This window comes from Tachypleus tridentatus, chromosome 1 (genome assembly GCF_004210375.1).
Source record: "Tachypleus tridentatus isolate NWPU-2018 chromosome 1, ASM421037v1, whole genome shotgun sequence".
Classification (NCBI taxonomy): Eukaryota; Metazoa; Arthropoda; class Merostomata; order Xiphosura; family Limulidae; genus Tachypleus; species Tachypleus tridentatus.
Window position 1 is genome coordinate 99,625,813 of NC_134825.1, and position 27,969 is coordinate 99,653,781.

General features: G+C 33.6%; 1 protein-coding gene across 1 annotated transcript in view; it reads left to right on the top strand.

Moving 5' to 3' along the window:
• The window catches only part of LOC143232763 (cadherin-related tumor suppressor-like), a 159,640-nt gene that overhangs the window by 113,180 nt on the left and 18,491 nt on the right, over positions 1-27,969 (top strand). Inside the window, exons 10-14 of the mRNA XM_076468580.1 lie at positions 8,210-8,449; positions 9,461-11,334; positions 19,489-20,140; positions 27,049-27,383; positions 27,815-27,918. Coding sequence (XP_076324695.1) covers positions 8,210-8,449; positions 9,461-11,334; positions 19,489-20,140; positions 27,049-27,383; positions 27,815-27,918 — 3,205 coding nt within the window. The remainder of the gene's footprint in view (positions 1-8,209; positions 8,450-9,460; positions 11,335-19,488; positions 20,141-27,048; positions 27,384-27,814; positions 27,919-27,969) is intronic.

Here is a 27,969-nt window from a genome sequence, read left to right on the forward strand (position 1 = left end):
TGTAAATTCTCCCCATTTCTTCAAGCACAGCACAGGAGGCCCTTGCTACTTGCCAATTCTAGTTAGTGGAGTAGTGAGCATTGAATAGTTTGTCACTTATTGTTTACAGCATACTACAATGGTAAGTAGAGTTGTGTTGGTGGTAATTGTGTAGTGCATGTCAACATTCAAAAAGCTAGATTGCATTCCTCCTGCAGTGGGACAGATTTGTCAACCCTATCTTTGTCTGTTCAGTTGAGTTAAGATGACAACGTATACAATGTTATCTGATTGCTCCCCATTTCATGGCTAGTTAACTATGCATGTACAGGTGCTTGGTTGGTCATACAAAAAACTTTGCTCATTTCTATGATATTTGGAGACTAACTTCTGCAAAAAGAATAAACTCTGGTCAAGACTACATGTCATCTCTCACAGGTGTGCCCTTGCCACTGAGTGTCATGCTCCATGGGCTTTCCCTTTTGGCACTTTCTGAAGGGATCGTATGTAGATTTAATGTTAATTCTGTTCTCTCCACTATTTCAATGTGGAATTTTAGATATTTTGTATATGGAAGTTTTGTATCTTTTGGGAAGTTAACATTTTCATTACCTGAAGCTCCCCAGTGGTACAGTGATATGTCTTTGAACTTATAATGCTAGAAACCAGATTTTGATCTGCATGGTGCAATGAGTACAGATAGTCCATTGTGTAGCTTTGTGCTTAATTTTGAACAAACAAACCTTACCTCAATATATATATCCTGTAGATATTACTCTATCTAATCCCACCTGCCCTCCCTAATTCTGGTGCACATTCTTCTTGCCTTGTTGAAGAATTGAGATATATCAAATGTAAGTGCTTAAGGGAAGTTACTGTGCAAGGATCTCGTGTTGCCCTCTTATTGGTGGGGGGCTTTTATCATATGATGATATCATACACCAGTGCAATTAAAACTAAATAGTGGTTTTTATGTGGGAATTATTAACTAAAGAATAGTGCCATGCCAGTCTCATAGACAGATGTACAAGAGAGCAGGCTATTCTGTGTGAAGATGTATCTCTCAGAAATATATTTTCAGATAAGGAAAATGTTAATTTTAACTAAGCAATGATCACTTGTACCAAGATATTCTCCAATTTCTACCCTATCAACCATTTATGTATTGAAAGTTAAAGATAAATACAAAACAGCATTGTTTGTAGTAGATACCCTAACAAATTATGCAAGAAAATCATCCTGAACAGCTTAAAAACCTTTCTCCCTAACAGTTTGACTCTAACATTTCCTAATATATTCTTGATATTAAAATATCCCACAATTATAACCTCATTAACAGATGAAGTACTTACTTCACTGTAGAGTTTCTTATTAACTTCATCAGTTTCATCTGGTGATCTGTAACATATTCCAGCTAAAAGTCTTCCCCCCTTCTTAAATAGATTCAACCTGATTACTACTAGTTTTAATATTCTTAACTAGAACAGATTGTAACTCGCATATTACACATAAAACCAATCCATCCCTTTTTTTTTAACACTATATTTCTTCTAAGTAATCTATTACCCTATATACCAGGTTTCAGTTATTCCCATAATATCAAATCCTCCATTCTAAACAGTGCTCTGAAATCATCTGTTTTATTTCTTATACTTGTAGCATTTCAGTAATAACTGCTTAGCTTACCATGAAAACTACTTTTGCACCTTATTCTCACATCATACCCTCTCTCCATCTTATCTTTTCATTACTGTATAATTCTGATATAAAGTTGTCCTTCCAGTTTAGTTAATAGCCCTTTCTAAAAATCCAGTCTTTAACCTATTAAAGTGCAAGCCATTCATTTCAAAATGCTTCATTTTCCTACTAGACTGATCCTTCAAATCCAACTAGCAAACTTGCTTATCTTTACATTTTAATCTAAACTTAGAATTTAGCCCATTTCACTTTCTTATAATTTCATCCTCACATTTGCATCTTGACAGTATTCATCACAGAATTAAGTTGTTGTAGCCCTTTCCATTGAATACTTTGTGCTTAAAAATTAAGTTTCTCTGACCTATTCTTCCCTACACTATTTGTCCATTTGCACACTAAAAATCTCTGACAGTTATATCTGCCACTCCTACCCATGGATATCATTATATAATTCTCTTCTCCCTATTTACCCCACAGACTATCCTGTTTATGCACTGTACCAATATTCTCCTAAAACAATAACTTCCTTTTGTTTTTTATTCCCAAATTTTTGTTATCCTTGTCTTATGTAATTCTTCATCTGCATAATTATAGTTGTCTTGACAGTAACTCCAGAGATTTCCATAGGTTGAAGTTCCACTGACAATTTATTTCCTGGAGTTACCCCCATTGTCTGTTCTGTCACTAAGTATTTACTAAGGTGATTACAATTGATAACCTTTGGCTTGAACTGCCTAACCTCTCAGCACCTAAATAACTTTGGAATTTGAACTCTTTTGCTATGGGGATTGTATAATCATACTATGTCATCTTGCTGGAATCCATTTTTTTCAGCATTAGTATCATAACTGTGTTTTATTTTATCATGAGCCCTTGAAATCTTCCCTGGATAAAGTCAAGTACAACATCTTGATTTTTCCAATCATCAGCTCCTTAAGATATGCTGGAATATTTGGCTTCATTATGTTCCTGTTACTAGATTAAAAGCTAATGATAACAACTTCTGGTATGAGCATTTCTCTTCTTTATGATTCAATGACTACCATCCCTATTTTCCCTAAAAGTTCAACCTCTGGTTTGGTGATTGCCATGTAGAACATAGATGTTGAAGCTATTTGAAACTAATCTGACATTGCATGGTTTTTTTCCCACATGAAGTTAGTTCCACTTATACACTCTTCCTCAATCTTGATTACCCACACATCATGAGGTACAGAGAAACTTTATACAATAAAAGTAACTTACCTTTTCTCTTTGCTAGAACTTGTAACTCCATCTGCTGTTCACATCGGTTCTTTATCTTTTTACTTCTCTAGAGGCAGTTTTTTTCCATCTTTTATTAACAAAATGAGTCAAATATTTGTAGGCTCATAACAAGGGTCATTCAACACACTGCAAGGTATTTTCAGTCTATAAGCCTACAGATAGCTTCCCTCAAATAAAGAACATCTTTTCTCATTTCAGATAGATAACGTATTCCAAGCTAAGCTTCATCTTTATACATTTAACTAGTTCCTGTCTTTTCTATTATTTCTAATTTGCTCTCTGTGTTGATCTTTGACCTGGTTGGGCTTAAAGGTGTACACTCTCAGGATATTGTCTCCTTTACTTAATAACAACTGTTGATTTGTTATATTCTCAACCATAATGACAATATATCCCAGACTTACAACAGTTCTATCATCCTAATATACTTTGGGGTTCTTATTATTCCACAATTACATGTAGTATTTCCTTTCAAGTTACAGCTTAAACACCCATTTCCTTGTGGTTTATTTCCTCTGTTTTATGTAAGTAGCCAACCAATTAATTCTGCCATTTCTTCTGGACTATTGATAGCAGGCGTAGATTTTTTACACCCAATGGGGAGGAGATGATTTTTTGCAACAACTTATGTGGACTGTTCAATTTGCAAATTGGTAATCTCTGATTACGTGAACCTGAAAGCAGTAAACATGCAGTCACAGAGTAATCTTATTGCCACGATACTTCAAGGTTTCCATGTAGGTTTGTATAAGTGAGGTGTTGTGAATAGTTTTCAAAATATTAATAGAATAAAGAAAAATTTGTCACAAATTAACTGACACATGAATTTATTCCTGCACACTGCACAGTATAAAAGATGGCCATTACACTTGACAAGGTTACTAATAACTTTCATTGCATGAATTACGTTTTCAAATATTAATAAAATTAGTAATTACCCTTGATAAGTTTATATCTACTGAAAAACTGTTAATGTTGTTTGATCAAAATAATTAAAATGTCTTTGCGAACTCTTGAAAATTACACATCAATACAATGTAGCACATAATTATTCATACTTTTCATTGAAGTAAGATTCATTCAGTCCTCTAGTCTACATGTTCCCAAATGTAGACCTCCTTTGTGATGATCTGTTTACGAATTCTTTCATAAGCTCTTCTATATTTATCTTGTCGACCTCATCGTTGTGAGTGTGACAAACAGCCACATGGTTGAGGCGGCACTGAGACATAGTTGACCTTAACCACGTCTTCAACCGTCTTAATTCAGAAAAGCTGCGTTCACATTCGCAGCTGGATACTGGACACATAAGCAAAATTTTCATGAGAAGAAACATTTCACTAAACATTTGCTGGCTTGTTTCATACATTTTACAGCAAGCATTTTTTGCAACTTTCAGAGATGCTGCTTTTTTTGTTCCTTTAAACATGAGTAACTGAAACTCGAGCAATTGTGCAGAGATTTCTGGATAGAAGTTTATAACCGAATTGTCAATCTTGCCAGATGTGATCATGTTCTCAAGTGCCAGATATTGCCTCAAGTCACTGTTGTATAAATTGAATCTAGTAGTCAGATGTTCTATGACTGTGTCCACAAATTCAAAATATTGGCTTCTGTAGTAATTTCTAGCTGTTTCAGAATGGTGTGCTGAGCCAACACCTGTGATTCTTCTGGGTGGTTTGCGAATGCGTAATAGTTCAATAGGCACCAGATCTAGGGAAGTTACCATTTCCTCAGCTTCATCAAATATCTTGTTGTAATTTTTCTCTGTTTGCATTACCCGCAATTGCTCAACTGTTATTGCAGATGCTTCAATCATGCCAGTTAATGTCGCTGATTTTACTTGGAATGCACGGTTTAGTTCCTCTAATGCAGCTAATGGATACTGAGCCATCAACAATCATTAAACTGTCTTTCCTTTGTCAAATCTGTTCAGCACACTTCGTGCTTTCACTGCTACATCTCATTTTTCATTTGATAATTCAGACAAAGAATCAGCAATGTCACTGTAGTGATCATTAGCACCTGTAATTGCAGATAGGCAGCACAACCTGCACGTTGAACATAGTGGGTGGGTATATTTAAGTGGACCATTGTGGCTGTCTGACGATACAATATTTTCAAAGATTGTCTTGTATTTGCCTGACCTCTGAAGTGAGACACCAAGTTCATGTACCCACTGGATGGAATCTTGAACACATCCACAGGCTTCAACTGCATGTTGCATTGTTAAATTAGCCTTGTGTGCTCCTCAGTGAAAAAACAAAGCTGAAGGTTGCTTCTCTTTTATTTTTGCCTGGCATCCACCGTACGCACTGCTCATGTTAGCAGTTCCATCATAATTTTGTGCTCTTAGTCCTGACAGTGGCAAATTGAGTCTAGTAAGTACTTCAAGTATAGTCGAGGATATTGTTTCATCAGTTGTATTGGAAACACTGTACAAACCAAGAAATGTCTCATGGGCGTCAAGATTCTCATCTATGTATCGTACACATGTTGCTTCCTGTTCGGCACCTGTAACATCTTGAGTGTCATGAACTATTCATGCAAAGATTTTACTTTGCTGCACTTCGTGTGCTATGTTCCCCAGTATTTGATGGCTGAACATCTCCATTATTTCATTCTGAGCCTGGGGTAATATGAATGTGGTTTTCTTTGACAAATAGGATGTCAACTCAGGATCTTTCTCTTCCAGGAGCTTCATTAACTGCAGGAAGTTCCCCTATGTATCAGTATGTTCACGTAATGCTGAACCTAGATGCAGTAAGAAACGTAAACTTCTGAATATTTTGGCGAGACTTCTTTTGTATTCTTCCTGCTGCTTCTTATCTCCATCATGTAGCTAGACAGTCACTGGAGTTACATCAAGTGAACCTTCTGAATATATAGCGAATCTGTGCTGAGAGGAGGATTGGTGTTCCTTGAATTTCTGTTTTGCCTTTTTCCAATTGCAAAAACCAGTGGATATGAAGGTATGCTCTACTGGCCTTTCCAATTTCCCCCTACAAATCATATGAAAGCATATGACTTTTTGAGTCTGATTGTCGAAGTGCAGCCATGAGAACTCATTAAACCACTTGCCCTTGAAGTTGATATTTTGAGATTTTGCTCTCTGTTGTGGTATTAGTTGTGCATCTGGATGATATGGCTTTCCACACTCTATCTGTGGAGTGTCAGATTTTTCTTTACTACACAAACTTGTTTCACAATTATCTGGTGGTTCATGATGTGCAATAGTTGCATAAGCATTTTCAGACTCGTCCTCTGATGAACATGGTATTTCCTCTGCATGGCAAGTTTCTATTCTTTTGCTTGAGGTTGTTGGATTATCTGCATCTGCATTGTCACTTGTAGTACCAGTAACTGGCTTGCAGAATATCGGAAAGTTTCAGATGCTTGCTTTCATAATTGGAATCTGTTTTCCAGATGACTCAACAGTCTAAAATACAGTCTTTATTGAACAACTCTAATGTACAACGAAAGAAGATAGAACAGAATGGAAGTAGGACTGAACTGTACAATGTATTTAAGTCGAACGCGCGGAACAGAATGGAAGTAGGACTGAACTGTACAATGTATTTAAGTCGAACGCGCGAACCTCACAGTGACTACCGAGCTGATTGACCGCCTGGGTATCGCTGGGACAATAATGTGTGCTAGTTATAACACAAGTTATTGCAAGTTTCTCGAAAAATACTTAAACAATCACAAGTATATTATATTCCTCTTAAAGCTAATCATAAGGCAAACACATTGTGATATAATTCTATAAGCACGTCTATTAAATAAAAACACCTAAACAACAACTAGCAATACAATTCGAGTAGAGGCTTCAGGCCGTTGAAATCGCTCCTTTTGTGTTCTAATTATACAAGAAAACACAATATTTTTACTGTCTATGATAAGAGAATATATTGTTCTTTTACCATAAAGCACCGGCACTTTATTAGAGGGCGGTGATAAACTGAAATTGCATGGATTAATGAGGGCCACTAACACAGGTCTAATGAGCCATGTTGTAAAATCGAGTCTCAGACTAAAGGGAGCGGAGGGGGTGATGTAGGGCACATCTGGATCCGAGTGGCCCGAATCTGTCGTTAACTGTACACTAAACGTACACTATGGTCAGCGACTTCGGCAGCTAAGGAGAGTAAGGCGTTCGAAAATAAAATGGCGTAGGAAAATCGCATAATATACACATAAGATTGATGCAGCTACAAGCTACAAATGGCCTGTTAGATCTAGATCACAGTAGTTTACGCTTGGGAGTAATATTTTCGAATTTCATGCTCTGTTCAATCTGTTGTGATGAAAATTTTACTTAATCCTACACTACATACAAGACGTAGGTAGATTCTGTGATAGTGCTTGCAAGCCTTGCATGTATACTTAGGCCTACTGACTGATACGAACTATCGCTTAAATCGAAAAGCTTAGAAGCACGTCTATATTAAAGATGTACATTTCGGCTACTGAAAATACCTACATCTAGGCATAATTATGTAATTCGATTGGTAAGAACACGAGAATCACAAGAAGAAACACACAATTTGTAGGCCTGTGATGCATTAAAACAATTCAACAGACCGAACTGTAGGGGGAATAATTGTATGCACGATACCCCCTACCTAAAATGAAGAGGAGATGTATCCCCCATCCCCTCCAGGATCTATGCCCCTGATACTTACACAGACAGTGTTGGTTGTAACACGCAGACAATGTCTATTAGGCTAGCATATTTTATTACGGTAGGTAATCCTTTTAACGCAGATTAATGCAGAGTTATTATTTGAATATTGTACGATTTGATATTCCTACAACTCTCAGGGTATTTTCTTTGGTAGTATATCTGCAACATTAAAAGATTTCAGTTTCATTGCCAAATGCAGAGCTTCCTTTAAAGATGTATACCTTTGTATGCAAAAGCGTAATTTTCTTTTTATATCCTGCTTTAATTTTCCTCAGTTTACCTTTCATTTTATCCATTGTCTGCCTTCAATTTCTTCTCCAACGTGTGTGTGGGGCACATCTCTTGGTGAAGTCTTTTCTCATGATAATTTGTGTGGGAAAATTAATTAAACCATGTGAAATAAGAGAATGAGAATAGCTATCTATTGTATGTGAGAAGAAGTAAGTACCTCCCATAAGTATATTTTAGTATAGGAAAATTATAACTCTTACTATATGATAAAGCACAGTCAATTATATACACATACATACATGTGATATATACATATATTTTTTTTTCTTTCATTTGGCTCAATAGGATGGGTTACTATAGCTGAGTCTTTGTTGGGTCAGAAAGAACAGCATTTATTGCTAGATGTGAGAGCACTAGATAAAGGTGTGCCACCCAAATCATCAGAGGTGCTCATTATTGTTATTGTAACAGGTGAAAACCTCCATACTCCTGTCTTTACAGCTCTCAGCTACCAAGTAATTGTTCCCGAAAATGAGCCACAGAGCTCGGAAATACTTGCTGTGACAGCTACTGACAGAGATCAAGGTAACTTAACTTATTTTTGAATAAAATATTAATCATAGAGTGCTTTGTTTTCTTTTAAAACTTAAGTATCCAAATTATTATACATTGTGTGATTTTGTTATTGTATGTGAAGGATAAAATAAAAGATTGTTATTCAGGTAAGACAAATGACTGAAGACATTGCTATGACGTAGTGGGTAATATTTTTCATATAAATTTCTCTAAGCCAAAGAATGCAATATCTTACTTCATTACATGGCATTTTATAGTACAGTAGGTTAAGGTTTCATTTTCTTTGAGAATTTGTTTAAACCATGTTACTACTTGTTAATAACAAGTTTTATTTCAATAGAAAATATACAATGCATAATAGTCATGTGTTGTGCTTGTGGATTGTAGGTGATTGAAAATATCACAAAGTGATGTGTGTAAAGACATTATACCAATTTCACTTTTTCGCATAATTGTTCATAAAGCTTCATTGGGTGGTGAAAAAAAAATGTTTGTTTTATATAATAAATGCTTAATTGGTATATTTTTATTGTTCTATATTATTATTACAGTATATTTTAAAGTTAGTTTCAGAAAAATGTATAATTCTAAAAATGATAGAATTTACTCAACATATCTAGGAAATATGGACAGTTTGTTCTTTGAAGTATTCAATGTTCTTCAGACTAAGTATAATAAAACATAACATTAAATTTATGCAATCCTAAAACAAGTTCTAACTTAAAAAAATATGAAGTTGATTAACAGTATAGTTGTTTTCTTATATCATATGCAGAATGGTTATTTTCAGTTGAGTAACAATATAAAACAGTTGGAATTATTAACATCTTGTTCACATTCAGCAGCAGTCAGTCATCAGATATTAAGGGTCTCTTCACTAAGTTTTTAATAGAAATAAAAATACAGTTTGAAAGTTTATAGGCAACAAAGAATTTTTTTTTTTTACCTAACCTTAGATTATGACTTTTTAACTAACTGAAATTATTTTTATTGAGATTATGTGTTTTTTCATCTTTTCAGGTCTCAATGGAGAAATAGTTTATTCAATAGTAGCTGGAAATGATGATAGCAAGTTCCATATTGGTCGCAATACAGGTTCTGTGACTGTTCAGAAACTTTTGGACTATGAGGAATGTAATAAGTACCATTTGAACATCACTGCTACAGATAGAGGCTTCCAAGCAAAATACACTATGTCCATGTTGACCGTTATTGTAACAGACATCAATGACAATCCACCTGTTTTTAATTCAACAGAGTTCATTTCTTATGTTACAGAGAACAAACCTGCTGGAACTTACATCACACAGTTAATTGCAAAAGATGCAGATTCTGGAGCTAATGCAGTGATTCAGTATTCAATTATACAGGAAGATAAAAAAGAACAATTTTCAGTTGATTCCCAGAGTGGCATTATTTTCTCAAAGAACATGTTTGATTATGAAGAAACAAACATTTTTGTTGTGGAGGTAATGGCTAGTAATCCTGGTTCCTCCCAGTACAGCTTGACAAGACTAAAAGTCCTTATTAATGGTCAGAATGAATTTTTTCCTCAGTTCATACAACCAGTCTTTCAGTTTACTGTAAGTGAATCTGCAAGTATTGGAAGTTCAGTGGGAACTCTGTTAGCAACTGATAAAGATGCAGGTCCAGATGGTGACCTCTTTTTCTTATTTGTTGGTAGTAGCAATGATCGTGGCTTCTCAGTGCAGTCAAGGACAGGGGAAATTACTGTTGCCCGAAGATTAGATAGAGAATTACAGTCACGTGTGGTTGTATCTGTAATGGTAAAGAACAGAGGAAGTATTAGAGGCAATGACACTGATGAAGCCCAAGTTGTCATTAGTGTTCAAGATGGTAATGATCCACCATTATTCTCTTTGCTATTTTATGAGGCTGAGGTGAGCGAAGCTGCAGAGTTAGGATCAAAAGTCATCACAGTCACTGCAGTAGATAAGGATGTACACCCAGAAAATAGCCATTTCTCATATTCTTTAATTGCAGGAAACATCAATCAGGTGTTTGGGATAGATCCACAATCAGGTACAATCCACACTGCTGGAAAACTAGATAGAGAATCCTTAGCAGTTTACAACTTGACTGTTGCTGCTGTTGATAGAGGTTCCCCACCACAAACAGGAATATCCACTGTTCATGTCTTTGTCACTGACATCAATGATAATGCTCCAGTGTTTGTCCCACCTGATGTTATTGGGTATGTTATGGAAAATGAACCAGCATTTACAAGTGTAATGGTCTTGAGTGCTACAGATTATGATTTACCTCCCAATGGTGCACCCTTTCTTTATTTTTTGGCAGATGGAAGGCATAAAGACTTTTTCCAAATTGACCATCACACGGGCTTATTGAAAACGACCCAGAGCATTGATCGTGAAAGTATTCCAAATATTGAGCTACTTATTGAAATTCGTGATAGTGGATTTCCAACACAAAAAGCTGAGCATCCTATTAACATTATGATTTTAGATAAAAATGACAGTCCTTCTTCAGTTAGAGCTTTAACAGTCATTGTTTGGGTATACAATAAGAAGTTCTATGGTGGGAAAATTGCTGATGTTCATCCTTTGGATCCAGATCTTTCTGGTAACTACCAGTGTACACTTCACAAAGGAGACACTGATATGTTTAGGATTCCAAGTAAGTGTGATCTACATGCAGTACCACTCCTGAATCCACAGAACTACACTATAACAGTGAGGGGAAATGATGGCAAACATGCAGATGCAATATCCACAACATATATTCAGTTCATGAAATTTGACAATTTGACCATTGAAAACAGTGTGACAATGCAAGTTTTAAATCAGTCCACTGGTATGTTTTTGATGAATCAGTTCCAGCAGCTTCAGAAAGTGCTAAAGGAAATTTTTCAGGTAGGCTTCAAGATATGAAGAATAAGTATTTAGTTTTTCAAATTATTTGTAATCATAGTGTACTTTTGAGTATTACTATTGTAAATTAGTTCAGATTAAAATACACACATAACTGTCATCTAAAAATGAACCATATGTAAAGCCATTTTATATTAATAATAATAATAATAATAATGAGTTGGTTCTTAGACCAGCAGCGTAGATCCTGAGGGGATAGGGGGATACATACCCCCTTCATTTTATGTGGGGGTATGATGCATACAATCATCCCCCCCTACATTTTGGTCTGTTGAATTGTTTTATTTTATCACAGGCCTACAAACTGTGTGTTTGTTCTTGTGATTCTCGTGTTCTTACCAACCAAATTACATAATTAGGCCTAGATGTAGGCATTTTCAGTAGCCAAAATGTACATCTTTAATAAAGGCGTGCTTCTAAGCTTTTCGATCTAAGCAATAGTTTGTAAGTATCAGTCAGTAGGCCTAAGTATACATGCAAGGCTTGCAAGCACTATCACAGAATCTACCTACGTCTTGTACATAGTGTAGGATTAAGTAAAATTTTCATCACAAGAGATTGAACAGTGCATGAAATTCGAAAATATTACTCCCAAGCGTAAACTCCTGTGATCTAGATCTGACAGGCCGTTTGTAGCTTGTAGCTGCATCAATCTTATGTGTATATTGTGTATATTTTCCTACACCATTTGTTCTTATGCATGTCTAGCTGGATTTATTGTCGAACACCTCACCCTCCTGAGCTGCCGAAGCTGCTGACCATAGTGTACGTTTAGTGTACAGTTAACGACAGGTTTGGGCCACTCGGATCCAGAAGCGCCCTACATCACCCCACTCCGTTCCCTTTAGTCTGAGCCTCGATTTTACAACAGGGCTCATTGGACCTGTGTTTGTGGCCCTCATTAATCCATGAAATTTCAGATTATCATCACCCTCTGATAAAGTGCTGGAGCTTTATGGTAAAAGAACAATATATTCTCTTATCATAGATAGTAAAAATATTGTATTTTCTTGTATAATTAGAACACAAAAGGAGCGATTTCAATGGCCTGAAGCCTCTACTCAAATTGTATTGCTAGTTTTTGTTTAGATGTTTTTATTTAATAAATGTGCTTATAGACATTATATCACAATGTGTTTGCCTTTTGATGAGGTTTAACAGGAATATAATATACTTGTGATTGTTTAAGTATTTTTCGAGAAACTTGCAATTACTTGTGTTATAACTAGCACACATTATTGTCCCAGCGATGCCCAGACGGTCAGTCGGCTCGGTAGTCACTGTGAGGTTTGTGAGTTTGACTAAAATACATTGTACAGTTCAGTCCTACTTCCATTCTGTTCTATCTTCGTTCGTTGTACATTAGAGTTTTTCAATAAAGACTGTATTTTGGCCTGTAGAGTCATCTGGGAAACAGATTCTTATTATGAAAAGCAAGCGTCTGAAACTTTCCAATATTAGATAGTTCTGCAAGCCAGTTACTAGTACTACAAGTGACAATGCAGATGCAGATATACCAGCAACCTCAAGCAAAAGAATAGAAACTTGCTATACAGAGGAAATACCATGTTCATCAGAGGACGAATATGAAAATTCTTGTGCAACTATTGCACATCATGACCACAAGATAACTTGTGAAACAAGTTTGTGTAGTAATGAAAAATCTGACACTCCACAGATAGAGTGTGGAAAGCCATATCATCCAGATGCACAACTACTACCATGACAGAAAGCAAAATCTCAAAATATCAGCTTCCAGGGCAAGTGGTTTGATGAGTTCCCATGGCTGTACTTCAACAATCAGACCCAAAAAGTCATATGCTTTCATTGTGCCAAGGTGGAAAATAGAGGCCTTTTTACAGGGAAATTGGAGAGGCCAGTGGAGTATACCTTCATATCCACCAGTTTTTGCAACTGGATAAAGGCAAAACAGAAATACAATGAACACCAAACCTCCTCTCAGCTCAGATTCACTATATCTCCAGAAGGTTTACTTGATGTAACTACAGTGACTGTCCAGCCACATGATGGAAAAAAAAGCAACAGGAAGAATGCAAAAGAAGTCTAGCCAAAATATTCAAAAGTTTACGTTTCTTACTGCATCAAGGTTTAGCATTACGTGGATATACTGATACGGAGGGGAACTTCCTGCAGTTAATGAAGCTCCTGGATGAGGAAGATCCTGAGTTGATGGCCTACTCGTCAAAGAAAACCACATTCACATCACCCAGAGTGAAATAATGGAAATGTTCAGCCATCAAATACTGAGGAACATAGCACACAAAGTGCAGCAAAGTAAAATCTTTTCAGTAGTGGTTGATGGCACTCATGATGTTACAGGTGCTGATACGTAGATGAGAACCTTGGTGTCCATGAGACATTTCTTGGTTTGTACAATGTTTCCAATACAACTGATGAAACAATATCCTCAACTATACTTGAAGTACTTACTAGACTCAATTTACCACTGTCAGGATTAAGAGCACAAAATTATGATGGAACTGCTAGCATGAGCAGTGCGTACAGTGGATGCCAGGCAAAAATAAAAGAGAAGCAACCTTCAGCTTTGTTTTTTCACTGTGGAGCACACAAGGCTAATTTAACAATGCAACATGCAGTTGAAGCCTGTGAATGTGTTCGAGATTTCATCCAGTGGGTACATGAATTGGTGTCTCACTTCAGAGGTCAGGCAAATACAAGACAATCTTTGAAAATATTGTATCGTCAGACAGCCACAATGGTCCACTTAAATACACCAACCCACTGCATGTCCAACATGCAGGTTGTGCTGCCTATTTACAATTACATGTGCTAATGATCACTACAGTGACATTGTTGATTCTGTGTCTGAATTATCAAATGAAAAATCAGATGTATCAGTGAAAGCACGAAGTCTGCTGGACAGATTTGACAAAGAAAAGACAGTTTTATGATTGTTGATGGCTCAGTATCCATTAGCTGCCTTAGAGGAACTAAACTGTGCATTCCAAGCAAAATCAGCAACAGTATCTGGTATGATTGAAGCATCTGCAGTGACTGTTGAGCAATTGTGGGTATTGCGAACAGAGGAAAATTACAACAAGATATTTTATGAAGCTGAGAAAAAGGTAACTTCCCTAGATCTGGTGCCTATTGAATTATCACGCATTCGCAGACCACCCAGAAGGATTACAGGTGATGGCTCAGCACACAATTCTGAAACAGCTAGAGATTACTATAGATGCCAATATTTTGAATTTGTGGACACAGTCATATAACATGTGACCACTAGATTCAATGCAGACAACAATGACTTGAGACAATATCTGGCACTTGAGAACATGATCACATCTGGTAAGATTGACAACTCGGTTATAAACTTCTATCCAGAAATATCTGCACAAAGGCTCGAGTTTCAATTGCTCGTGTTCAAAGGAACAATAAAAGCAGTATCTCTGAAAGGTGCAAAGGATGCATACTGTAAAATGCGTGAAACAAGCCTGCAGATGTTTAGTGAAGTGTTTCTTCTCATGAAAATTTTGCTTGTATGTCCAGTATCCAGCTGCGAATGTGAACGCAGCTTTTCTGCATTAAGATGGTTGAAAACGTGGTTAAAGTCAACTATGTCTCAGTGCTGCCTCAACCATGTCACAGTTTGTCACACTCACAACGATGAGGTCGACAAGATAAATATAGAAGAGCTTATGAAAGAATTCATAAACAGATCATCACAAAGGAGGTCTACGTTTGGGAACATGTAGACTAGAGGACTAAATGAATCTTACTTCAATGAAAAGTATGAATAATTATGTGCTACATTGTATTGATGTGTAATTTTCAAGAGTTTGCAAAGACATTTTAATTATTTTTATCAAACAACATTAACAGTTTTTCAGTAGATATAAACTTATCAAGGGTAGTTACTAATTTTATTAACATTTGAAAACGTAATTCATGAAATGAAAGTTATTAGTAACCTTGTCAAGTATAATGGCCATCTTTTATACTGTGCAGTGTGCAGGAATAAATTCATGTGGCAGCTAATTTGTGACACATTTGACTTTATTCTATTAACATTTTGAAAACTGTTCACAACACCTCACTTATACAAATGTACATGGAAACCTTGAAGTATCGTGGCAACAAGATACTCTGTGACAGCATGTTTACAGCTTTCAGGTTCACGTGATCAGAGATTACCAATTTGCAAATTGAACAATCCACATAAGTGGTTGAAAAAATTATCTCCCCCATCGGGTGTAAAAAATCTATGCCCCTGTCTCAGATACATGTAAGCAGTGCTCTAACCAGCAGATATAATGTTTTTTTTCATTTTGTTCATAGTTAATAATAATAATGTATTTATTTGAAATATTATTTGACATATGGCTAAGAGTTGCTCTACTTGGTAAACATTTGTCCTTAGTAAATACCTGTGAATGAGCATTACTTTCTGGGTTATTTTTGTAAGTTGTTGTTTAGCAATTGGAAAAAATTTAAAAAATTGTAATTTATTTTTTCAGTGTTTTCAAACCTGTGAACTGTTTTTTTATTTGATTTTCTATATGGCTTATTCTAGTTTATTCTAACTTGATTATTCAACAGTGATGAATATTTCTTAGTATTCAAAGTAATTTTCATTATATTAGATTCCAGATTTACTGTAAATTTTATTATAATTAATATGCTGATGTATGCCATTAACTTATGTGCTATACAACATGAATTGTTGAAAGGATTTATTTTGTTTATTGACAACCCATATGATGATTTTGAAATGCCCATACAGATCTTTAGACTCTATTAAATCTTAGATTAACATAATTTGCTATCCTGCAAAGATAATTGATACTTTGTGCAATCAATATAAACTAATTTGTGCATAATAACAAAATTTAGGTATTATTTTACTTAAAATATTAGTACCTAATTCTGAAAACAGGTTGGAAAAATGTTTGCATATAGAACAATTATTGTACTAAAATATATATATGCTGTTGTTTTTTTAAATTAATTACATATAGTGGTTTTATGTTAAATACTTTTGTGTTAATGTTTTTGATAATTAAGAATTACATCAGATTTCACAATTTTGTTTTCTTCAGGAAACTTACTAAACTTCTGTTTTGGTGTTAACTTGAATATTTATATATGGTTAGATTTAAGTGTTTTATACTAATAAGTTGGATGAAATTTTTGTGAAGAAGTTTGGACTAAAGCTTTCACTGTTTGGTTTTTTTCTGTCTTTAGTCTCATTTATGTTTTGTGGTTGTGGATGATAGTCAATAATATATGTAACAAAAAAGCAAACTTTGACTGAGAACTCTGATTTCTTTCTTTGCTGCAAGGTTTTAGCATATTTTCTGAACTGCCTAATAATGATTTTTAAGAAATTTAAAACAATACAAATAAGGCTCATTGTAGTGTATTTAATTATAATGACAGTTTCTGTTGAGTAACAGGTTTCAGCCCTGAGTTTGTGCAGATGATGAACTAGAAAAAGTAATAGAAGGAACAGAAGGAGGAATGGAATCAAAAGTAAAGGAGATTATTATTGTAGGAGACTCTTTAGTATGACAAGTGGATAGGATAGTTTATGGAGCAAATATGGAGAAAAGAAATAGATTATACTATCTTGGGGCAGGGGTGGAGGATGTAACTGTTAAAGCTAGCAGTGATAAAGCCTTTGTAATGCACATAGGGCTTATGATTTTGGAAAAAGTAAGTTAGAGGAGCTTATTGTTAAGTATAAGGTATAAATAAAGGCATTCAAAGAAAAGTGCCATAATAACTTAATTCTGTCATAATTTCAAAAATTTAAATGAGGGGATGAAATTATAAGTAAGTCACTCGAATTAAATTATAGGCTTAAGTTGAATGAGTAGATCAGTTATTTAGATTTGTGGGATCAGTTTTTTATTTACCACTAGCTTTTAGGTTTCTACCTACTCTAACATGTTTTCATGTGATATTGCTGCATTGTTGCATGCAAATGAGCATGAAGTGTAGAGTATGATAATGGAGAGGACTGGCTTCATGTGTAGAATGCAAGTTCCACCTGTTCAAGTTGAGGATGTTAAGTTAATAGCAATTTGGTTGAATCTATTTGAGTTTCTGTTGTAAGAGGAGAAAGCTTTTAGTTGGACTTTTTTACATTTATGATATGAAACTGGAGAAATTAATGGAATACCAGAATGAGGTACAGATTTCAGCTCTGTGTGAGGTTATAATTATGGAAAATTTTAATTTTAGGTATAGATTGAGAAATGTTGAGTCAAATCAATAGAGAGACAGGTTTTTAGAAACTGTTCAGAATTATTTTCTTGATGAATTGGTTAGGGAAACTACTAAGAACAATGGTGTTTTATATTTATTGTTAACTTTTAATAAATAAATGGTTGATAAGGTATAAATTAGAGAAAATCTTAGTGCAAGTGATCATTACTTAACAAAAATTAACATTTTCCTTACCTAAAAATGTATTTTTCATCCTGAACAGTTACTAGATGGAAATAAGACTAAATAAGATGGTTACATTAATTCTGAGCTTGTTAAAAAAAAGGAAAGTATAAAAAATGATAAAGCTCCTGGACCAGATAGTATTTAACAAATGGTTTTGGAAAAGGTTAAGGATTGGATATGTAAGCCACTTGCTATCATTTTTAATACATTTTTGAAAAGTGGGCAGGTGTTGGAATGTTAAAAGTTGGCTTCTGTTACTCCACTTATCACAGGAGGTGACAAAAATTGTCACAATAGTTATGGACTTAATAGATTATTAAATCTTACATTACGTGAAAAGTATTTGAAAGTCTGACAAAAGATGCTTTGCAGTGTCATTTGACAAAGTTTAAAATTTTGTTAAATATTCAACATGGCTTTTCTAAGGAAAATCTTACCTTATTAACCTTTTGACATTTTCTGAAGAGATCAGTGCTTATGAAGGTGAGAATACTGGTATAGATTTCATATATCTGGATTTTCAGAAAGCTTTTGACATCTTTTTAAAATTTATCTCTCTAGGTGTGGGGGATAGGTTGGCTTATTGTATGGGAAACTGGCTAGATGGAAAAAGGTAGTGTTGTTACAAAAGGAGTTCAGTTAGACTAGATTGATATCATGAGTGGTGTACCTCATGGTTCATTGTTAATATCTTTGTGCTTTTTTGATTTACGTCAATGACAGAGGTAGACCCGGCATGGCCAGGTGGTTAGGGTACTCGACTCATAATGTGAGGGTCATGAATTTGAATCCCCATCACAGCAAACATGTTCACCTTTTCAGCCATGGGCACGTTAAATGTCATGACTAATCCCACTATTTGTTTGTAAAAGAGTAGCCCAAGAGTTGGAGGTGGGTGATGATGACTGCTAAATTAGGGATGGCTAGTGCAAATAGCCTTCATGTAGCTTTGCGCAAAATTCAAAACAAACTATGGACAGAGCAAGAGGATTGATAAATAGATTATTTAAATTTTGCTGATAACATTAAAGTTTTGGGTGCTACTTTGTTGTAAGAATTCTGATGCTTTTTTACAAAAGGATTTGGATTATTTGGTGAGTTGGGCATGTAGGTAGCAGATGACTTTAATTATAATGAGTGCCAGGTAATATATGAGGAATATCACAGTTTGAATTATGAATATAATTTTCATGGAAGTAATTTTATATACTGTTATGAAAGTAAAAAGGTCTTGGAGTTCTGGTTGATCAGTCTTTTAAGCCATCCAAACAATATGCTGTTGGTAGCAGCAAGACAAATAGGATTTTAAGGTATATCTACAGAAATACTGAATACAAATCTAAGGAGGTTATAATTTCCTTGAATAGATCATTAACAAAATAGCATCCATACACTGACAGAGGAAAAGTTGTAGTTCGTCTTTATACTTGTGGTGGAATGTGAAGGTGTAATTAAGTGTACATATGGTAACTCATTATAATTAGTTATAACTAAGTAAAGTTTCCATATTTTTGCATTATTGTTCTTTATTTCCTTTTCATTTTTGGATGAGTAATTCCGTTATACTCTGTGTATTGGTATTGCAATAAATAATGTAATTAGAACTTGAATTAGCAATATTGTATTTCATAATCTGTTAAAATATACTAATACTGTAAAGCATAGACATTATACTTATATTTTGTGTGTATTAAGTCCCTAGGAAAACCAATTATATATAGCATAACTGCTCTTAGAAGCCATGTGGAGCTAACACTTGCTGTACAGACAAATTCTGGTAGCTATATCCTGTCAAAAGATGTTCTGGTAATGCTCAAAGAGGGAAAGAAACTTCTTCAAGATTCTATAAGTTGGCAAGACATCACAATTGGTTTTGAGCCTTGTGAGATCACACCTTGTCAAAATGGTGGAAAATGCCTCAGTTATCTGGAATTACAAGATTCTCTTTCTATCTTGGATTCTCCTTCTCTAGTCTTTACATCCCCAGTTATTAGCCGTCAGTTTACATGCACATGCACAAAAGGATTCTCAGGGCCTTTATGCCAGTACAAACAAAACCCCTGTTCCCCTAATCCTTGTTTAGGAGGTGGCACTTGTCAACATGATGGTGAAAATTTCCTGTGTGTTTGCCCATCTGAATATCAAGGAAAGCAGTGTGAAGCTCCAAAAACTGATTCATGTGCAAGCTTACCATGTAAGAATGGAGGAACTTGTGAAGAAGCACCAAATGGCTCATTTTTCTGCTTATGTCGTCCAGATTTCAGGGGTACTGTCTGTGAACAGACCACAGACAGCTGTCGTCCAAATCGCTGCTTAAATGGAGGAACATGTATTGTTGAAAATCCAGGTAGGTCACTTGATAACCCTGTTTTCATTTACATTCGTGCAAGTACTCCATTTAAATTTACTGCTATTAGAAAAACTTAAACCTCTCATACTACTGAGAATTCTGTTGATTCTGACTGAATACCTACATCAGATTCAACAATATTTTATGTGAATCTATGTGTCTTGCAATGTTTTTATAAAGCAAATAAAGAGTTTGGTTTTCAAAAGTAATGTATATGATTGTATTTTTATCTCTAAAGGCATTAATGTGAAAATTTTATATTTGTTCTTTAAAATATTGCTTTTCAAATTTGACTTCACTCTTAATGAAATTCTTTTTTTTGGATCTATTTTTATATGCTTATTAAATATAACTGGAGTTTTCTTTAGCATAACATTTTAGGACAAAAAGGGCTATGTTGGTTTATTAAGGCTATCCTGTTTAATAAATAAATAATGAAATTCATACGTGATACATGATTATCAGGCTTCCCTTAAACTCCTCTAAATATACTGTATCCATTACATATGAAGGCAATTCATTTCAAAGACCAACACCCTGTTAAAAGAGTAAAACTTTCTAAGTTGGAGGTGACTCCTATCCTGACGTAATTTATACAACCCTTCTATCTCTGCAATCATCCTAGTGGCTCAGTTTTGAATCCTTTCCAACTATTGATTGAGTTCAGTACTCTACACACTTCTCTAAATGAGTTGTAACCAGTTATCTATATATTCAAATTATAACCTTTCAGAATTATATTCAGCTTTTCTTTAAATACAACACAAAATCTTTTTTGCCTTATCACCAACAACAACACACAAATACCGAGACCTTCTTTTCTCATAATACTGATTAGGTTATTTACTTCAAAATTATACTTATAATTTCAATTGTGATAATTCACATATGTTATCTTGCATTTATTATAATTAAAGTCCACCTGCCAGTTATTTTTCCAACTCACCAAATGATACAAATCTTTTTTTGTAAAGCAGCAACATTCTAGACCTTAATCTCGTCAACAAATTTAAGCAACTTATTAACTATTCTGTTATCTATGTCATTGTCAAACACTGGGTACTACCAATTACTACAACCAATATAAAAACCTGATTTAGAAACTACATTTAACCTTTTATGAAAATTCTTACAGAAGTCTATAAGATGTTAGAGGTAGTTTTTATGAAATACTCCAAGATTTGTAGTCTTAAACACATAGAATATAATATTTCCTTTTCTAAAATTTCAATAAAATCCTTTTCAGTCTAATTTGGAGTGACTAATAGGATTTTAGACCACATTTTTGTAATAGTAATTTATATTGGTAATAATTAGTTCTGCCTAACTTGATATTTAATATTTCTAGGTTTGGGCTGTAAAGTACAGTGTAATACTAACTTTTAATCAATATCATGTATGTACTGAAACAAATGTACAAACCTTGTTATTTAATATTGTACATAACTGCTAGCTTTAAAATATGTTCATTCCCACATACCTTGTATCTAACATATATTAAGTCATTTATATAAATATAGGTATAGAAATAATTATTGTATATCCTAAGCAGATTTTTTGTAATGAAAGGGATGCTCTAAAAACTAAGAAATTATTATGGCATATTCCAGTTAATGAATATAAAACATACATCATGGTGTAACAATTAAATAAAGGATCTTAACCAGCATTGCCATGGGTTATTTACCCCAAAAGGTGTTAAATAGCATTGTTTCATTTCTCACCTGTCACATCCCATTCCTATTGTCAATAAAGAAATTCCAACTATTATATCTTCTCCTCAATGAAATACTTTAACAGATGTTTTAACTTAAAAATATCAAAAATAGTTTTTCATTAATAAGCTGTATTGTGAGACCAAGAATTGTTACATTCCAACAAAAGGAGCATCATTCCCTTATTCACATTTATGTAGTGAATATCTTCACAAACCTTGTGTTAAAAGTCTCCCCAAAAAAGTTTGCTGTTTTTTTGGGGTTTTTTTGTCACAGCACATCTAAAGTTATTTAACCCATTTTTAATTAATTTTGTTGCATACACACTAATGATGTTTTAGATATAATTTTAACATTTACTTAATTTGAGCACAGGATGGTTCAAAATGGTTGAAATATATCAAGTAAACTGTTCAGATGATAAATGAAAGCATAACTTCACTTATTCATGAATTTTAGGGAAAAGGTTCTTAAATATTTTTTAGAGTTCAGAATTCCTGTCTGTATAGTATACAGTTTATACCAAAATTACCATCAATAACTATGCAAACATACAGCTATATCTCTACTTTTGATACAGTTTAAGGACCAAAATATTACTGCACCATCCTAATGTATCAGTCATCAGCAGTACTTGCTGTTTATTATATCATTGATTTTTCTCATTTTAACCACATGAAATGTGTTTGGAAATCTTTCTAAGTGACTAAAATAACAGTCATGACATTTTCAGTTACTTTATTTAAAATATTTATAACACTACATGTTTCCAGCGAGCTTAACATTTTTTTCTATTTGAAAATACTGTACAATAATAACACATACTTTTTACATAACTTCTCTTTTATGAAAGATTTGATGTCTAAATCACTATTAACATATTTTTAAAATAAATTAAACCCATTATAAGGTAAGTATACCTCAAATAATGTAATACATAGTAATAATAATAGTAATACATTCTAAGTAGATTCAGTTTTTGTTTATCAAACAGGTCACTGAATGAAATTTTTATTTATCAAGGACAACGTTTCATCAACAAAATTGTATTTATGGGATATTTCAATTATAGCAATTGTATTGTCAGCTATATGTATTCTTATGAAGTTACAGTACTTGGGTTTTCATAAGATTAGCCTTTTCATGAATATGGTGTTTGTTACAAAACCATTTTTATTTTTACATGTTAAATAACTTCCAGTGAATTAGAAAGTTGACCAACCATTGAATCAGTTACCTGCAACACATAAAATGATCACAGTATTAAAGCCATAAACATTTTGATTGGACCAGTCAAGAACTATTGTATTCATACAGAACTAGATTCAATAACATTGAGGAAGATGAAGAAAACCCTCATCAATCTGTAATATTCATAAAAATTCCTATTGTGAAACTTAGTTTTGCTTTTTTGTATGCTTCTAGACTCAATCAAGAAGGAGTGCAGTTAACCCTTTACAGGTCTCACGTGGGATAGATACCAGGAATCTGCTAAAGCATGGTTGAACTTAATATTTCTGATAAATGTATTGCTGTATCATTTAATGTCAGATGAATTTAATGACATCCCTAGTGATACAAGGCTTCACCAAACTCAGTAGAGTCATGAAAAGGCTAATAATATAGAAACATAAATAGTGTCACTTTACAAAAATGAATGAACTTTACAAAACAGTTTTTGTGCTTAAAATATTCCACAAATTGAAAGTTTTGTTAAAAAAGAACTGTTGGGGAATGTTAGAGAAGTCTCTCTCAGTGGCCAGTTTGAAAAAATAAAAACAGAACCTCTTTAGACTGTAGTAGTTTTCTTTTCACTTTATATTCGTAATAAATATATTATTTGAAGCACAATAACGTTAAAAACAGGTGAATGTTTTTAATGTATTTTTATAATTTGCTCATTTTATTTATCTTAAACAAAATGTTTGTAGTATTAGAGCACAAGAGTCTGTTTGGTGTCATCACTGATATATGACAGCTTTCTGAGAAGCATATTTAGCTAGTATTAGATGGGCTGTTTTTATATACTAGAGGGTGGAAGTAAAAAAAAAAACTAGTTTTTCTCTATAAAGAGTCAGTATTAAGAAACAACAAAAAGTCAGGTGTAGTAAGGAGGTATCAATAGCTAGTGACAATAACTAGTACTCTGGCAAAAACATTTGTAGTAGTTCTCTTGTTTGTTACATTTGAATTCAAGTTCATCAATGTTAATCATCAAGTCTTTCACATAAGTTGTGTAAAAATTGTAAATATTACTCTGTCTCAGAATGGCTGGTATGGGTATTAACACTTTTACTAATAAAGCAGAGAACAACAGACCTTCTTTGGTCATTTTATGGTTAAATGTTACTATTTTATAGTGTCTTCACTGAAGAAGTTATTAAGTTCGTTATGAAAACATTTGGTGGTATAAATATTTTTGAATAGGTTAAATGAAAATGTCATTGTAAATTGTATAGGAAAAGATGAACACCAATACTGAAATGACAAAGTTTATATTCTAATTTTGTATGGGAATGATGAGCAGGAATAGCAATTGTGATATTTTCAGATAAAACTGATTTCTCAACAAGGTAAACCAACAAAAACAACAGATTCAAGCAAGAAGATAAATGTTGTGTACTTTATAACTTGACTAAATTTTCAGTTGCATGAGAAATGAACAGGTTGGACACATTTAAAAAACAGTGAAAACAATCTTTATTTAGATGCCAAAAAAATCTATTCATACTGCTGACAAAAATGGGTGATTGTCTTGACTGGGTTAGTGAATACCTCTTCAGCTTTCCTTTCCTCAAATATCTGCCAAACTAGTCACACTTAAAACCAGTCAGAACTGAGCATAGGAAGTGCACTCAAATATAAAATTTAATCTCCCTTTCTTTGTTTGCCAGAGGTAATCATCTTGTGATCTTTGTTCCCTGAAAGAATTGTTTGGCTGTCCATCTTCTTTCAACATCATAATTAGTTAGTCAAGGATATTTTAGTGCTAATTCATTCAACCCAAATTGTATATACAATACATCCCTGCAAGCAAAGGAGACATTACCTACTAGAGGGAACAAAGGGTGAGGGAAGTAGAAAAAGATATTGTTAGCAACTCAACTCTAGACCATGTGACTCTGTAATGTCAAAGTAGAAACTAAATAATGAAACATCTAGAAGATTTCTTCATCACTATAGAAAGTAAAAAATGGATGACAACAAATGTCACATTAAGTTAATATTCTAATTGTGTATGTGAAAAGATAAACAGCAGAAATAACATAGTTGACATTCAAATTCATGCAGCATTGAATTGCTCGTGACAACAAAAGTCATTCATGTTTACACACAAATTCTGACTTCTTTTCTCAGATGAATTAATGCAAATGCAGTAGCTTAGTTACTTCACCAGCTAATGATGATAAAACATCTAGAGTATCAGTGTTTAATTTTATTTTTATTTAAAAAACATTTTAATGTCACTATTGTAGTAAAGGGTTAAAGTATAAACAAAGTAGCATTTAGAAAAATGATGTTCCAAGAAGAAGCTAAACAATTTTGTTTGAGAATAGTTGTGAAGGTATTTTTAATGCTAATTAACTCTAGTAATTAATTTTACATTATTAATTTACAGTGTATCTCAGTGAAAGTTATGGAAAATTATAAGTATTTGTATCATGTTCTATTGTGACAAAGAATATGTATTTAAAATACATTGATATTTATTTCAATATCCTGTTGAACTATTGTTGAATGCTTACATACAAGAAAATACTAATTTTACAAAAAGAGGCAAGTTTTTAAAGCTGCTTCTTAATTTAAGTAAAAGGAATATAGTTTTGCTAGCTTAAAATGTGTTATTATTTATTTTCATGTTGTTATTATGTGCAAGTTACTTCTTTTCTACAATAAAACTATTTATTGCACATTTTATATATTGGTTAAAACAGTTAAATGATTCGAGTTTTTAGTATAGTTGTAACAAGGCAGAAAGCATTGCAAAAAATAATATTTAATCAATTTCTATTAAGTTCCACGTTGTGCCAACAGTAAGTGTATTACCCTACATTGTTCCTGGCAGTGGACAAAGTGTAGGTAACCCATTGTTTACCTTTGCACTAAGAAAACAGTAACAAATAAAACAAAAATCAACATTCTTCAATTAATTTTTGTAAATCAAGTATTTGATTATCAGTCATCAGATTTTAAATGCAAATGACTGGTCACTCAATATGTAATCATGAGTGAGTATCTGGTAGATGTAATTTTACATATTTACAGTTCATGATGTTTCAATTCATTGTGGAGTAGGGCCACAATGAACAACAAAGGAAGCTTAAAACTAGCATTGTATCCTTTAAATGAGAATGATATTAGAGTCCTGAATTATCCTGACCAGTCCTCTGACAGAGCTGTTTTTAGGCCATCTTTAATATATGTAGTCACATGATAGAATGCAGATATAGCATATCTCCCAAGACTATCTCAAACACACCAACAAGAATTGAAATCCAATGAGTGAGTATAAAGACCACTCTATTGATCAGTTTATACAGTAGGGGTTGGCATTATCAACCATTAGGCTGAAATCAGAACTAGTAACATCAGTACATAGTAGCAAAAAGAGTGAGGATGTAGTTCTTATTGTATGGCTTTAACAGATATAGAAATTGGTATGTTCAGCAATGCTTATTCCTGCTAACCATACTTTTATTACTGCCATACTATCATGTTTTAGTGTGAAACTGAAGTGAATTTGCTTGCAAATTGGTATGAGTCTGAAGTTTAGTTTCAAGGGAAGTGTGACTGGTCTACATGGTAGTTTCTAAGCACTATTATAGGTGAACTGTTTGTGTCATGCTATGAGTGGAATGTACATTGAGCATTTGGCATAAAGTTGCTGTTATACTAGTTAGGTTTCGTTTATGCAGTGGTTCTCCTTTAAAAAAAATTCACACATTCAGGTTATAGCCATGATTCAAGATCATCTTCCATTTCATATCACATTGCTGATCATTGCATGGCTGATTTTTGTAACAACAAAGTAAGGGAAGAGACTGATTTTATTTCGTTGTAATGGTTTTTTTTTATCCATAGCTATAATATTACAAATTAAAATTATCCTTTAACTATTTTGAGCAGTATTCAGAACTGTTAATTTTAATAATACTAATATCAAACTATACTGTGCATCTTTATTTTTAGGTTATCGTTGTGCCTGCAAAGCAAACTATTTTGGAAGACATTGTGAGAAGTCACCTTTTGGCTTCCACCGCTACTCTTACATGGCTTTTCCAGTACTCAAACCTTCAACTAATGATATATCTATTATTCTTGCAACCAACAAACAAAACAGTCTCCTTGTTTATAATTATGGTCGACCAAGTGGTGGTAGATCTGATTTTGTTGCTTTGGAGCTCCATGATGGCAGACCACAGTTCTCATTTGGTGGTTCTCGTACAGCTGTTGCCACTATTACAGCAAGAACAAACGTAGCTGATGGCAGATGGCATAAAATAACTGTGATACGTAATGGCAGGGTAGGTCTTGTATCTTCAAGATTTGTTTGTACAGTATTATTTTATGTACCAAAAGATAAATATTGGATAATCAACACTTTGACAAATATTTTAACAATTTTATATTTTGAATGAAAATTCACATTTTTCTTTTTTGCTTTTGTATAAAATAATACAACCTATATCTCGATATAAGCATTAAACATAAGCAAATTCATCTTTTAGCTAATATCACATATGGGTATGTAAAAGGCTTAGTCCAAGTTTTATAACAAATAAATGTTTTTAGAGCCCAGTCAAAAAATAGCTTGAATAAATTGCATAGGGAATTAGGTGTTTACAGTTATACTATTTACAGCACCTCAATATTTGTGCTTATAACAAAAATAATTATAATATTTAATTTTTAAATACTTAAATAATCTTGATCTGTTAAAAAAAAAACATTTCAGGTGACATCTTTATCAGTGGTTGGTTGTTCAAACAGTGGAGAAGTTTGTGAAGAATGCTTCCATGGCAATGCTAGTTGTTTTGTGTCCACAACAGGCAACATTGGGTATTTCTTTTGTTTATATGTGTTAATGGCCTTTAATTGCAATCATAAAAC